At 39.4% G+C, this 16052-nt stretch overlaps 1 protein-coding gene across 1 annotated transcript; it reads right to left on the bottom strand.

The window, feature by feature from the left end:
• Positions 1 to 5650: 5650 nt before the first annotated feature.
• On the bottom strand, positions 5651 to 15218 carry LOC103459539 (solute carrier organic anion transporter family member 1C1-like). Its single transcript, XM_008401184.3, has 15 exons — positions 14571 to 15218; positions 14101 to 14213; positions 12635 to 12776; positions 12416 to 12548; positions 11434 to 11558; positions 11186 to 11332; positions 10455 to 10553; positions 9787 to 10050; positions 9503 to 9667; positions 8996 to 9191; positions 8737 to 8902; positions 7656 to 7840; positions 7381 to 7445; positions 7172 to 7289; positions 5651 to 7089 (listed from the first exon to the last, which is right to left on the bottom strand). Exons 2-15 carry the CDS (start codon positions 14149 to 14151, stop codon positions 6876 to 6878), a joined length of 2070 nt encoding a protein of 689 aa, XP_008399406.1. The 5' UTR covers positions 14152 to 14213; positions 14571 to 15218; the 3' UTR covers positions 5651 to 6875.
• Positions 15219 to 16052: the final 834 nt, after the last annotated feature.

Below are 16052 nucleotides of genomic sequence, written 5' to 3'. Positions count from 1 at the left end.
CCCCACCTCTCTTCACCCGAGTGTCCAAGATATGTCGCCGCAGATCCGATGATACGACGGAAAAATCGATCATTGAACTGTGGCCTAGGGTGTCCTGGTGCCAAGTGCACATATGGACACCCTTATGCTTGAACATGGTGTTAGTTATGGACAGTCCGTGACAAGCACAGAAGTCCAACAACAGAACACCTCTCGAGTTCAGATCTGGGGGACCAGTCCTCCCAACCACGCTCCTCCAGGTCTCACTGTCATTGTCCACGTGAGAGTTAACGTCCCACAGTGGAACAAGGAGTCCCCAGGAGGGGCACTCTCCAGTACCCCCTCTAAGGACTCCAAGAAGGGTGGATAATCTGCTCTGTCAGCTCCAGCGTCTGTCTGCTCCAGTTTGCGCTTCAGACACAAACAGCCACTCTCAATGCCACACAATTTTTGCATATGGGTCCTCCTCCTCTTTGTCGGCAGGGACTTCTCCAAATAACAATCCCATTACGTCAGAGCATATTCCTCGTGTAGCATTGAGGGCTTTGCGTAGACCTTTAATCATTCCTGCTCCACAAACACCGATCAGGTCCTGGTCAAAAAGGTTTGAAAAATATTTCCTCCCTTGCTGAGCCTGGCCGATGTTATTCTCAGCTGGTTCTTGATCCTCGTCATCTCTGTCCGGTGGTGGGAGAAAATCCATGTTGTCAAACTGGAAATCAGTGTAACACGTCTGTGTCGATGCATCGTTGACTTGACGTGGTTGATTCAGAGCTCTTATTAGGTCCACGCGAGACAGTGGGATTCCGGTACAAAAGATTTTTGATTTTTCGACCAGCCCCATTGTGGAGCTGATATGGCGGGAGGGGAGAAATTCAGGTTTTTCTCGAGCCACGTTATTCCTGAATTTCTCGAAGTTAAAGGTGTTATTGAGTTTGGGCTGGTCGACTTTGTGCAGCCCCAAACCAGATCCAATAAAACGTGAAGATCCAGATAGAAAACTCATGTTGAAAAGTGATCGGTGCTGCTGTCTCTTACTGACGGACGTTGAATACATATAACAGAGATCTTCGGTATATAACCGCCTCTGTGACGTCATAGGACGGTTTACTTATCTAGCCACGTCACTGTGTATTTTGCGTAGGACCAAAGCAGGTGACGTCAGCAAGGTGAATCCCAGAGCGAATCACGTGACAGGCTAAAGCTCGAACGCCATATATATATATATATATATATATATATATATATATATATATATATATATATATATATATATATATGAGATCAATCAGCTCCATTTGGAGGCTGGTTGGTGCGTTTTCCACATCGACTGTGAAGGGATTACTTAGCAGTTCAAATCTAAACTTCTGGGCATGAAAGTTTAGCTCCGGCTAAACTCAGCGCAGAGTTCGCTGAGTTTATCAGCAAACTGTGCAGGAGAACACGGCGTTAGAGAGCTGCGTTTTTATGGTTTGGCAGCAGGGAAAATGGCCAAGGTTTCCTTGTTGCATCTGATTTTCCCACAGGCACAACTTAGTTTTAAAAGGTCTCACTGTGTCTCTGTGATGATGCGTCTCCGCCCCTGAAGCTGCAGGTTCAGCGCATGGAGATGGCCTGAGATGTCACACAGAACCAGCTCACACTAAAACTTCTGCTCCCGGAGCTCTGCTGTGGTTTTCATTTTGCTTTCCAGAAACTGACATATTTCCTCCCGCAGCTCGACAAACCTGTGCAGTACTTTTCCTCAGCTTAACCATCTCACCTCGGTGTGATCCGGCACGTCTGCATGTTCCGACCCACATTCCTCCAAAAAAGACTTAAACTGTGATTCAGACCTTTGGCTCTTATAAAGTTCACTACTTGTGTCACTGTGGTCACAACATGTTCCATCTTTAGGGCTTTACCACACAGTGATTCCTGATGTGATGCAGTGATAAACAGTTGGCTCACCTGCACAGTTCTCTTCCCGCATCTTCTCCCGAGCCCTGCCCACCAGTCCACTTTTCTGACCGGACATCGCTGGGGCACCATCTGTCGTTACTCCCACGAGTTTATCCCACGGCAGCTTTATTTCAGTTAATCATTTGGGAACCTCTTCAAAGATTTCCTTTCCAGTGGTTGTGCCATGCATGAATCTTAATCCCAAAAGTTCCTCCGTAAACACACAGATTTGAGTCCACTCCACGGATGAAGACTGACAGCTGCGCAGTATCAGACCCGTTGCTGTTCTCATCCACAGCAAGGCAGAATGCCACCAAATCTTTTCCCTTTTCCATTAGCTGGACATGCAGATTGGTGGCGAGATCATAGGTGCGATCAGCTGCAGGGTTTCTGCTCAGGCTCACGTTTGAAAACGTTTGTTTGTTTGTTTGTTTGTTTGTTTGTTTGTTTGTTTGTTTGTTTTTGTTTGTTTGTTTGTTTGTTTGTTTGTTTGTTTGTTTGTTTGTTTGTTTGTTTGTTTGTTTTTCTGGGGACACGAGGTCACAAACTTTCATCATGCACCGTTTTTACAAACTCCCCCTGATTTTGCGTTCTCTGCTGCCACAATATAACTGGCCTTTACAGCAGCTTCACTTGGTGATTTGGCTTTTTTGAACATTCTGTTGTGAAACAAACTTCTTTTCATCTCCTCCACTTTCTGGCCCCTTGAGTCATGTCCAGGTCAGGGCCGGCCCAAGGCATAAGCAAACTAAGCAGCCACCAAGGGGCCCCCTCAGTGGAGCTGATTATTTTTTTATAATATCATTATAATATCAAAAACACACAATTTCACTATAAAGTGATTTGTTTTTAGAATAACACACCGTGTTTGATAATAATTAAAACTTCTCAATGTTTGACTTTGTCTAGCAAAATGTTTTTACGTCAGGCTACATGGATGAGCTGCTCTAAGCTGTAGTTGGGGATATGTTGTTTGCTGCTGACCATAATCATTTTGTGGCTAAAAACAAACATTATTTTTACATCAACTTCTAAGTTATGGCAAACTTCTGTTAAAATCATTTGAAGACTCAAAATCAGTCCAGTACCGGTCCACATTCTCAGGGGAGAAAGACTCACCTGGTGTAAATTAGCGGTTCTCAACCTGAGCGGTACCGCCCCCGACAGCAGGGGGCGCTGGAGGACAGTTTTACAAAAGGGGGGCGCTGGGATGCCTTTGTGGGGCGTTTGATTGAAGGTAAACTTTACACCTTAAATGCACAACAATGCCAGTTTAGACTTTGAGCAACTTGGTAAAACTATATTGTGTAACATTAAATCATGCTTGGCTGCAACGGTATCGATGGCAGCTCTTCTTCTTCTTCTTCTTCTATTCAGTGTTTGTTAGCTTCTGTTAGCTTCTTGGCGCAGCTCCGTTCTCCTGCTACTGGTAGCTAAAATTACGATACCCTCTCTGTGTATCCCTCTGAAAAATGAACCCATTTAAATAAACAAATCCCTCCATGGTGATACCACCATAGAGAGCGTTCATTTTATAGCGTTAACATGGTGCTGTAAGTGGTCTGGTATGAAACGGGGGTGATAGAACAACACAGCAGTTTTAAATTTCAATAATCAGAATACAGAAATTGTTTCCGTTGTTTTAAAAGGTTTATGTCAGTCTGCCTTTTCCCCATCGATATGCTTCCCGACCACCCTGCACCTTAGGGAGTAAAAAAAAAAAAAAAAAAAAGATGTTCACATTGTGCAAAACTCTGAAACAGGAGAAGCGGGACATAAAACGGAGCGACGAACTAGATGTGAATTATGGCATAAAAACAGAGAATCTGACGCTGAACAGTGAAAAAATCAACACATGATGTGAAACACATTACGATTAATCGTCGATTAAACGATAAAATAAAAAATGTAGCAACAGGAAAGAAACTAAAGTGGTCATAGCAATAAGGATACTACTAATCAAATGAAAATGGAAATGAATGAAGAACAAAATGCAAGAATAAAGCAAGAAACTAAAGTAAATACTGAGGAATAAACTGATATGGCAAGACATTTCAAGCAATAATTAATACAGAGGACTGTATGGCAAGAATAAACAGACACTATTTCAAGATAAAAGGTAAAATAATAATGTTGAAGTGCCATGGGTTTGTTTAGACCATATTTAATACTGAGAATAAATATATCTTACAGACCATAACAGTAAAGAACTGATCACTTATTTATGTTTTAATTGATATATAATTTCTTCAATATAATTTTTCATGTCAGTGTTAATGTCATGAGGCTGATGACTCCATGACACTTTCAATTTGACTCATAAGGATTTGATTAAGAACCAGATTTGTTCTTTGTAATTTCTGTCCAGTAAAACTATTAATCTATAAATCAATAGACAGGTCTATATAAAGATATAATCCATGTTTCTGTCTCATATTTGTATGGCATTAAAAGGATCTGGAACTTTTGTTTTTCCACTGAAAGCTCTGGTTTGAACAATAAATGCCATGTGGGTGAAATGTTATGGATGATACTCTGATGTCCCATTCTCCTGAAGGCAGCACAGAGCTGCACCACCAGAAACTGGCAGAAACACTGAAGAGAAGAAGAGCTATGATTAATGTAGTTACAGTTCTATCCATGTTTTAATGTTCCAGAGCTCAGTTGTTTTGCAAATAGATCAAAGTTTAAACTGGCATGTTGAACATCTTTTTTCTGGTCATTTTGTGGAATATTTAACAACTAGAAAATGGCACAAAATAAGAATATTTTTTCCAATCTGATTGGCTGCTGTTAGGCCAACCAATTTTAACTTTAATGCTCATTGTATTTTTCGTAGACGCCTGTGAAAATAATTTCTATTCCCATGGCTTTTTTGTTCTCTGGGAAATTATCTTGATGATAAATACAGAAACAAGCATAAATTCTTTGGTGGGGGGCGGTGAGGGACCTGGATAAAGGCTAGGGGGGCGCTGGGCTGAAAAAGGTTGAGAAACACTGGTATAAATTAAAGTTTTAGCTATTAGAGTAACGCTTAAGAGAAATGGATTGAATCACAGAATGTCATGAATATGTGTGTAGGGCTGCACCGATTGCAATTTTCTGGCCGGTTACCGATCTTTAAAAAGCCTGAGCTTTTTTTTTTTTTTTTTTTGGCTGATATTACATTTTTTTTGTTGTCTGAAATGTTGCGAAATGTAGCAAGAAAGTCACTGAGTTGGAAACAGTGAGGTGAATATTATTAACTGTAAACGTGCAGACCTGACCTGGTGGGTCGGTCTGTCAGTCAAACGTCTCACTGCAGAGCAGAAGAGAACAGAGGCTGATTTATTAACCTTTGCTGATGAAGATAAGATCAGATGATAAGATGGGCTTCACATGTGAGTATGATCAGATCACGATCCCCCAAAATTATGGAAATCGGCGTCCAGAAATCAACTGGTGGATAAATCCGTTGGCCAAGAAATGTATCCTATCATAATGTATATAATGTAAACAGCAATGCCAGAGATGCAATAAGTTTATAGCAGGTGTGTGAATGATCTAATGATCGGACTGCTCATTGTAGCCAGTCCACATTGTTAGCAGAACTAGAGGGCCCCAAAACCACATTTCGCTTAGGGCCCCATGGAGACTTATCAGTTAGCTATTGGTACTTGTTGGACAAGGAGAACCAAATGTTCTTGTTTCGCATGGTAAACAATAAGTGGTAAGAATATTTACATCTCCATAACATTGTCATCAACTGATGATTGTTTTAATGAAGGAAGCACCAGTTAGCCCCTGCTAACTCCACCAACCAAAACTGGACTCACCATTTCTCTTTAAAACATTAATAGAACACTTATTTCATACAGCAGTGGTAGTGCATTTACATTTACCTGTACAACCAACAAAATTACAAAGAGAAAACAATACACAGTACGTACATTCAAAATTTTAACCTTGGTTTTGCAGTCTACGTTAGTGGATATACATTTAACAGCTAAAACACAATACAATCAATTCAAACTTGAAACTAAACCCACAAGCTTGTAGTCTACTGTTTAAGCCACACTTAACACCCAGGCTTGTGCTAATGACATTTTAACATACAAAAAATAAGGTTATGTAACAAAAAAGTGTAATACTATGCTTACACAGCTTTTAAGGCTCATTAAAATGGGTATCACAAGTAATAAAATGGGAGCACAACTGATAACGTGTTATGACAAAACATAAAATATATAGAAACCAACCAATTAAAGCCTTCAGCAGTTATAACGAAATGACAAATGTACATTTCCAGAAGATAGTGTTTCAGTGACAAGCTAAGACCTATAGTGCTACAACTACAAAAATAAACCCTAAGGCTTGTCGTGCCATATTTGATATTTCATATATCCCTTGAGATTTGTTCTTCATTTTGAAGAACATACTAATCAGTCCTTTCAACCAAGTTATTGCAGCACTGACTGCATTTACCTCTTTTTGCTAAAATGTTAAGCTAGTTTCACATCAAGGGAACTAGCTAAATTACCCAAGCTAAGTTTGTAAAACCACAGTAACCAAGATGTGGTTAGTTATTCGCAGACAACTGTGGTCCCCAACACCCTGGTATACCGGGAGTTCACTGTATAAACTGACCTAAAACAAACCAAGTTTCAATGCTACACACAAGCTAAAGGCTTTAAAACATAAATTGAATTCCCGCTCTGATTCTATCTATTAAAATCACTCAATCATGTTGTCTTGACCGTTCAGACAAAACATAATATATTTTTATTCTTTTTAATTGCTTTAGTTGATGTCTATATGTATTTATAAAGAGTGATCACATAAGAAGGGGGGGGAAGAAGCCAAGGATGGAAGATGCTAACCATCCAGACAGCGCTAACACTGTACCATTAGCATGTTCAGGACTGAACACAAGGGTTCATCTTCATTCTGCAACAACCTGGCCTTCTTGCAACATGTTAAATAGTGCTCTCCATGTTTTCATCTTCTTTGTATTTAACAATGCTGATGCTAGCATGTCCATTGCTAAGTCTGTTAGCCTCCACTCCATTCTTTTTGGCCTGATCCCTCAGCACCAGCTTCTTCTGTCTCTTAACTATTTTGACGTAGAGGACTCCCCACAACATATTGGTCAGGATGTAGAGTCCAATAATCAATCCCAAGAAAGTCAACCTGAAAGTAAAGCGTGTTGGAAAAATGAAGTTATAGGTTGTTTAGCATATTGATAGTTAAGGTATGTTTTTTTCCCCTGTACCTAAACGCGTTGGAATCATAAAGTCTGCATGCTCCACGTCCTCCACATTGCTTGGTGCCCCACTTCAAACATGTCCGATCAATCAGTGCTCCAAAATATATTGGGGGAGGGATCCCACCTGGCAGAACAAGGTTACATAGGCTGACACGTTGAGAAAAATGAACATAAAATATAATAAATGGAAAAAGTAGTTAGGTTTTGTTGCTCACCTAGAGTTCTTACGATCAGCGTCTGCATGCCTAGTGCCAAAGACTTTAGATCTGGCTGGATGGACCTAAATTAAAGTTGATTGGTATAGTTAACCAGAGTATACCACTAAAGAAAATGAGAAATTTAAGTTTTTCTGACAAACATCAAAGAATGAAATGTGACTATTAAGCATGTTGCCATAAAAGACACAATAAAACATGTTTTACATGTGCCAAAATGTAATTATGAAAGACAAAATGCAAAACTTCCAATATGTGCAATGTTTTTTCCTTACCTCAGTAGCACAATATATCCTGGCGTGCCTCCACAGGCAGAAATAAAGGCTCCCAGCACTGACAAAGCCATGTAAATTTTAAATTTGCTGTCACATTCACTCCTTCTGGGACACTGGCCCAGCACGGCGGACATGTTTGCAGCAGGGGACGTGGAGGTATCAATGCACGTACAGTTGTGGAACACCTTTAAAAAAACGACAACAAGACAATGATCTGAATTTGATATTTCTCGATTTCATATGCTAACGTTCCATATTCTGTCTAATAAAAATAAATGCACTTGGTGAGCCAGGAGGTACCATGCCACACTGGTAGGGGGCAGTGCTGAGACCGAGAGGCACAATGGGCAACAAGTGCTCCTATTATATGAACTGAAAAAAAAAATGAAAACAATTGAAAAAAAAAACCCATACTAGTAACCAACTCTATTAACACAAACAGACGTAGAAATGAAAACAAACGGCATCATACACCATTTTCAATTTTAACCAAAAAATGTAAATAAAAACAATCAAATCTTGTGTTCCTTTCATTAATTAAATGATTTTAAAATACCTATGTTTTCTTTTAGCTAAAATCTAAATTAAAATCTAGCCTTCCATTGGGGCTTACCAAGTTCCCCGCTTCCTTTATTCAATATACTTTTTTTTCTGTTTTCCAAACGGAAAAACAGAAGAAAATACGACAAAAACAAAAACAAAAAATCTTAAAACAAACAAGGAAAGCTGAAAACAGGAAGAAAGAAAATGCAAAGTTTCAAAAAACAACTAAATTAATACTGAATAGATAACTAAAGACAGGAAATTAAAACAGTAAGATTGCAAATAAAATAGAGAAGCAAACAAAAGTGATGATGTTAAACTAATACCGGTGAAAATGATAAATATCACTTCATGTTACCCTGCATAATCGCAAAAGTTGGGAAAGTTATTCATCTTTATTTTTTGGATGCAATATTTGCCACTTTAAGTACTTTATCAAGCAATTTATTTATTTGTATATTTGTTACTAATATTACAATGATAGGAATTGCCACTTTGGCCACATGAACTCCATGTTCACTATCAGAAAAAAGCTCACCATTGCTTTCCCCGTTCCAGTGGAGGTCTGACATCCAGCCAGGCAGGGAGAGGCATACGTCATGCCGTTATAGGCGCACACAGGATCCCAGTGCTTCATGGAGCAGGAACAGCCCATGTTGCACGGCGACAGCAACGTCGAATGATGGTAGGACACTTGAGGATAACTGGAAAAGAGACATTTGGGAGGATGTACTTGAGTCAAAAACATTCGATTTTGAAACGGAGCTGGGTTTTGTGTCCATGTGCGAGCCACTCACCCTTGGTACGCCACCGTTAAACCAGCCACCTCTGCGTTGTCGCAGTGAAAGAAGCCCTGAAGGGAAAGCATACAAAAGGCCCCAAGAGACGCAGAGATGGACACTCTGGCCGCTCCAACGACACCCAGTTTAAAACGCTTCAGGATAAAACCGCCAGTGATGAAACCCAGGGCGACTGCGGGCAGGTTCATGATGCCTGAATAAGGGATGGGCGGAGGGGTGTTAGATTGGAAAACACAGCTCACAGCACCGTCACTGAAAGAAAACAACCATTTGAAACCATTTCCCGTCTTTTCAGACTATTTGTTTTCACAGCACTGTCAGTATCGGACGGACACTCATACAAGCAGCCATCAAATACTGAAGCTTGCACAAAGGGAGATCTCTCAGTGGGCCATTTAATATCTACATTCTTGCATCTGACTTATCACACACAATCACACTTCCCTTTCACAACATCATTGTTTCGGTTAGAGCAAACTTTGAGTGGGAGGATCATGGATGTACCTATGAGAAAATTAGCTCGGGATGCCGCCTGGCCGTAGATCTGCTCCATGAACTTTGGTTTGAAGGTGATCATGCCGACAAAGCCGTTGACCGCAAACAGGTTGGTGAGGATTATCATTGTGAAGATGCTGTTCCTGAAGAGTCTTTTCAGCGAAGGAACAAAATCTGGCAAAGAACAAACCATTAAAGAAAATGAGAGTAGCCAGTGATCTGGTATGAAGCTGTACACTCTGATTCATGTCATGTTTCCTCGACCTGACCAGCCTATTCAAATGCTGAGTTACCTTTAACCATTTCCTTAAATTTGACGGTCTTCTCTTTGTCTTCACCATCTTGGGTCTCGTCTGGCAGGAAGCTCTCCTGTTCTGGCCCAGAAGCTAGCTCTGTACTTTTTTTGCCATCTTCTTCCTCCTCCCCCTGTTTCGGCAAAGACTTGGGCAGGAAAAAGAAGGGGATGCTCGACAGCAGAATCACTGTGCCATTCACTATGAAGCCCAGCCACCAGGCTCCCACCCAGCGAGAGTCCTTGTAGGTGATGGTGATGCTGTCTGGGGGACAAAGGCCAAAGAAAGATTGTTGGGTTATACAGAATGTTCCTGCTACGTTGTGTTCCCTTTGTTCTAGAAAGTTGGAAATTGTTCAAAACATTTGAGTTGACAGTAGTTCTTGCTGTGTCAACACTATTCTGCAACTCTTGCTCCATGACTCAGGGTTTTACTCTTACCCAACAGCCACACCATAAACATTCAGTGACAAAGGTTAACTATTTTTGCTAAAGTGCTGCTCAGAGAGAGAAAGTATATCTCCCAGACTTATTCTTATCACACCGTAAAAGATAACCTGATTCAAGCTACTTAGAATAACTGAAATTCCAGTAGGCATGTTGCGCTGACTTACAAATATATTTCAAGTGTTTGTTGTGAATCCTTTTTTATTTAGACAAATCTCATACCTAAATCGACAAATCCAATGTCCACATAGGTCTTGGCCAGGTAGGAGCCCAGCATGAACCCAACCATCGGGCCTAGCATTCCTGTTGTGTAGATACAGGCTGGCAAAAGAGAAGAAGAGGGTGAGAAACATGTAAAAAGAACTATGATTATTATTCATTTTATTTATGGTTCCTGCTTGGTTCATGTGATTTTAAATGTCAAAGTTTTTGGTTTTGGTTTTTTTCCACATCCCTTGCGAAGCGTTGTTTACTTCAAAGTTTTTAGCCAGATGGATAGATATAGCCTATAGCTAATTTCAAGAACTTAAGCTTGACTCTCTGCATCTCGGTTTGAAAATCTTACATTGAAGTTAGACAGGAAGTAGCTGTTTTGAATTGCTGTTTAGTCGTAAGCTAATGAAGAATTTACATCCAGCTACAAAAGTCGCTGCCATTTTTAAAAAAAAATGTAATGAAGCCATTTGATTCAGGTGTGTTGGAGCCCCTGTAGACTGGAGTAGGAGACCCCTTCACTAGAACCGTCTGAATTAGACAAAGGAAATCAGAATATATGGTTTACTCAAATGTGGATGTAAGTATTTTACACTGACTACACATTTTGGAAACTATTACTTTATTTGTGAAAATAAACAAACAGGTCTTTAGCTTTACCCAAAAATATTGTTAAACTCAGGACAATGACTTGACTAAACTTCAGGCAGCATGTTGCAAATATCAAAAATGAAACAAACCCAGATAGAAAGGTGTGTTCTCTTGTCTAGAAAAATCATCTAGATAGGACACTCCCAACGGCATGGAGGGAGTCTCTCCAATTCCACGCAGCATGTTTCCCAGGAAAACATAGATCCACATGGAAGAGCCGACTGCCTTTTCGCAAGCTGACAGGAAGGAAACTGAGTTTAAACGTCATGTGACTAAGCAGATTGAGGATCAATTATGTAATGGATGAAGGTGGACATCCAAACGAAGTGCCAGATACCTTGTATGGCTGCTACGTCGGGGGTCTCGTCCTTCTCAGTCAGGTTGTGGTTAGACAAACATGGCAGGATGCTTTCAGTGCTGTTGGCTTCAGTGTTGTGGGACATACTGGTCTCATATTTATAACTAGAAGTAAAATTACGATTAATGTCAGAAAACATGTTCTATGCTCTCACCCCAGGCCTCTCTTTGTTTCTTCAGAGCGACAAATTGTTTAGAGAACTGATCCTGCCAAAAGTGGCAATAAATATAAATATATAAAAACACAACAATGGCTTGATAAAGTAATTAAAGTGCAAGATATTGCACCATTTTTTTTTAAATAAGAGCATTCCCGACTTATTTCATTATACACAGTGACATGAATTGATATTTTATATGTTTTAAACAACGTTAATTTAGCATTATCAGTATTGTTTAGGTTCCCATTTGACTTCCAATCTTTTTTGTTTTAGTTTCCATCCATCCATCCATTTTCTTTCACCCTTGTCCCTAATGGGGTCAGGAGGCTTATTATTATTAATAATACTTTTATACTCTACATTTATTTAATGCCTTTTTTATTATGGTAACATTTTTGCCACTAGTGCCAAAGAAAATCTAAAAAATAAAATAGCAAAACTGTTTATATTTAAACATTGAGAGTTTATATTCAACTCTAACCACATAAGATCCTATTGGAATACATTAAAGTTTGTGGTGAAACATTAGATTCAGCTTCAGTTGTCAAGCTTGTGCTACAAAAGCAAGGAATTTGACTTCAGTTCCGCACAATCACAAGGTAGAAACATTAAATATAAAAACACACATTGTAGCGGAGATCTAAAAGAGTGCACCTCTTTGTGAATGTACACCCACTACATTTGTTTTCAATGTGCTTTGGATGTGTTAAATATACAGAACAGTTCCCTCACCAGCCAAAAATCCAACAAATGGAAGACTAAACATAAAGAGGTTGAAGAATAAATGAGTTTTATACTAACGGGCCCTGTAGGAAGTGCGGCAGTGCAACAATGAAGGATCCGGTGGCCATGACCAAGCAGCCGATACCAATCAGCCTGGGACGATGGAGCTTTGCACCAAAGTAGCTCACAAAGGCGATAACCAGCAAGTTTCCTGTGAAGAAAAATAAATACAGAAAACCATTAATTAAAGGAGTAGCTCCAGTATTTTAGAATCCAGAACATCTTAACTTCACGAACCCATTTCAAAGCTGCCATCTATGACCCCAATCAGAGAGCTGGGGATGTCGAAGCGTCTCTCGATCTGGGTGATGGAGCTCTTCATGTAAGCACCGCCAAAAGCTTTGGCAAAGTACATAAAGGCTAGGGAGACCAGGAACAGCTGCAGGAGGACACACATTATTAGGCATATTAGGCTTATAGGCCGGGCTTGTTGATTTGACAGAATGATGTCATGTCAAAGATCTCACAGTGATTCATGTTAAGAGTAAAAATTTCTCTTTTGTCAATGTTTAAAGGGCCTTGTAAAAGTAGGAGAGAAATGATCACACATATGGCCTAGATAAGATTAAAACGAAATATTTAGCATACATTGAAATATCTAGGGCTTTAACTCAACTTTAAGAAACACCTCAATTTAGATTTGATTAGGTCAGGGTCTTTTTCAAGATTATTTGGAACATCATTTGCTCCAAAACAAGATATATTATGTTGAAGGTATTGTTTTTAGAATGTAAAAAATAGATACATTACTGTTTTCATAAAGCTAGACACGTCCAATTTTCTACAGAGGGGGGTTACATGTGCAAAAATCTCTCAAATATTGTAGCTGCTCATTTATAAAATAAACTGTAAAAACTTCTGATACATGATCTAAATCAGACATGCAGCTCATTCGAAAAAATTTATTCATGCAAACATGCTAATTTATTAATAAATTAATAGCATGCTTGTCTTACGCCATCTGGTGGAGGATTGAAGTATCATCAGTGGCGAGTTTTGCTTTTTTGAGGCAGACTTTAACAAAAATATTTTTGGAATGGTGACAGCATGGAAAATATATTGAAATATATATATAAACATTTAAATATTGATGAACATCTAGATTTTATGGTTCAACTCAAGTTGTTTTTTTATAGGTTTCTGCATGTAATTTGTATTTTAAGTATTAAAATAAAACTGCAATATGTTTCACTTTATTTATGTTTCAACAATATTCTAAGTAACATATTTTCATTGATGATCATTTATGTCCATTGAAAATATTTAATTTATTGTACAACTCTTAAATATAATAGTGTAACAGAATTGATCTTTAGCATATTTGGATAATTACTTTTAATGTATACATTTAATTTTCCCTTGGAAATTAATGCTTCTACTGTTTTGTTTATATCAGGCCATTATTATTCATTACGTAATATGTAGGTACGTAGTACATACCATGACAAACAGAGCAACTTGTGTTATGTCAGCATCAGTCATAATCATCAACCAATGATCAACATCAGCCTTACAGATCTACTTTTGAAAAAGTATCATTTATATGAATTACAGTTGCTCCACTTATTCTGAGTCAACAAACAGTTCAAAAGGTCTTACATCACATCAAAATGTCATCAATTTAAACTGTTTGCATGTTAAAAAAAAAAAAAGTTCTCCAAAATGCAAGTCCAATATCTTGTCATAAAAGCAATTTCACTAACCTTGAGCTTGGAGCAACATGCCTCTCGTGGTTTTTTGGAGTCTACGCTCATGATGCGTCTATGGGCTCAACTTTTGCGAAATAAAAACAGAAGGAAACACAACACCAAAATCCCTGCAAATAAACAGCATACTTTGGAATGCAAGATCTTAGAGCAAATTCTATTGAGCTTCTTCTGAAAACAACTTTAAATAACTGAAAACTCCTTCTAACTCCACAATCTTGTCCATTAAGCATGCAATAACAATGCATTATATTATACAAGGACAGGCTTTTGAAAAAAATACAGATTCTCTTGAAGCTGACTGGTTGCATTCATGTAAACCTGCAAAATTTCAAATAACATCCAAAACAGAAGACACAAGAATTTACAAAGTGTTTTTAACAAAAGACATTTCTACCAGTTCACACACACAATAGTAATTGTGTGAAAGCATACTAATTAAGAAAACATACAGTAAAAGTCTTTACCTGTGAAGCACTGATGGACCACTATGAAGGATTCAAACTGATTGATAGCGGTAACTAGCAGGACTTTGCGCCCGAGGCCCGAGTCTTATCATCAAATTACATCACGTGTAGCCAGTAACTCTGGCAGTCATGTTGATCTTGCTGATCACGTCAATAAAAGGCCATCCAGCCCTCACGCGAACCGACATGCGCCCCAGACACAAACACAACTGCGACCGCACCGTTTGTTCAAGACGAGGCAACAGGCGAAGAGGTTCAGAGATCCCTCCCGCCTTCACGGTCGCGCACATTCTCCACTAAGAAACTTCACAGCCATCCTCTTTCGGAAACACAACAAACAGCGAGCAGCGTGAAGCTGGCCAAAGTTTATTGTGGTACGAGCGAGCTGTTTTCTGTTAGTCTGGCCCGTTTCAAAGAGTGAAACGCTTTCCTCTCCAGGAGAATTTCAGGTCTCGCAAAAGCCCGGGTGTTTCCATCCGAGGCCCGATCAAAGTCTTCCTGTACCATTGATGGCCGCGAACAATGGATTTCTCTCGAATTCCCCAGCACGGCACATCCCATCACCTTATCACTTTTGTTTCACTGTGGCTATTCACTGGAGGCTCGTTCGGTCGCAGCTCACAATAAATGGCGTGTCCGTCTCTTGAACAGGTTTTAATGTAAGGATTTCCTAAAGAAAAAAATCTTTCTTCTGGGAACTGGCTGTTGTTTACAACATTCTCTTCCACTGCTGTTACGCAGTTTAGATAAAGAAACTAATTATGAAAAAAATAATAATTATAATAACAGGCAGAGCTTGCGATAGACTGGCTACTTGTCCAGGGTGTACTTCGTCTCTTGCCCGTTGACCGCTGGAGAAAGGTACCAGCACCCCCAGTAGCCCCACTAGGGATAAGCGTACAAGATGATGGATGGATGGATGGATGGATGGATGGATGGATGGATGGATGGATGGATGGATGGATGGATGGATGGATGGATGGACAGAGCATGTTTTTTGTCTTTTCGCTGTTTGAAACTTGTAAATTGCAAATCTGCATTACTCAAGAACCCTTGTTAAGAACTAATGGCCAGACATTTTTATTCAAGGTTTTTAGCCAGAATTTTGGTTCAGTCCTTTCCAGCAAATGCTCAGACCTGAAGAAGAAAAGTAGCCCTAAACATCACCCAGTACAATATTACATTTTTCTGAAATACTGCATTAGTTTATTTGTAGTTCTAGCAGACCACACATCCTCTAAAACGTTACCTTGCCCATCCTTGGGGCAGTGATGAAGTAATTTCCATGTTATCTCCACATGGGGATGCTGAGTCTCACTGTGGATTGCTAAAGTACCAAAGCTCTTGAAAAGGCCTATGCCTGAATTTCTTTAGATTGAGACAATGATATGTTTGATTTTGACATCTTTTAACCCATATTGTGTTGTTAGAAGGCTCATTACGTTTTCCAGATGATCATCATGCTCTCTAAGTTGTCGTCTT

The sequence above is a fragment of the Poecilia reticulata genome, chromosome 23 (genome assembly GCF_904066995.2).
Source record: "Poecilia reticulata chromosome 23, P_reticulata-male-v2, whole genome shotgun sequence".
In the NCBI taxonomy this organism is placed as follows: Eukaryota; Metazoa; Chordata; class Actinopteri; order Cyprinodontiformes; family Poeciliidae; genus Poecilia; species Poecilia reticulata.
This window is presented reverse-complemented; position numbering and strand designations above follow the sequence as displayed.

Coding starts and splice junctions, on each gene's coding strand:
- LOC103459539 (XM_008401184.3), bottom strand. CDS start 14,151: ATGAGCGTAGACTCCAAAAAACCACGAGAGGCATGTTGCTCCAAGCTC. Junction 11,559..12,415: donor CCGCACTTCCTACAGGGCCC/GTTAGTATAAAA, acceptor TTTTACTTCTAG/TTATAAATATGAGACCAGTA. Junction 7,290..7,380: donor GCTGATCGTAAGAACTCTAG/GTGAGCAACAAA, acceptor TTGTTCTGCCAG/GTGGGATCCCTCCCCCAATA.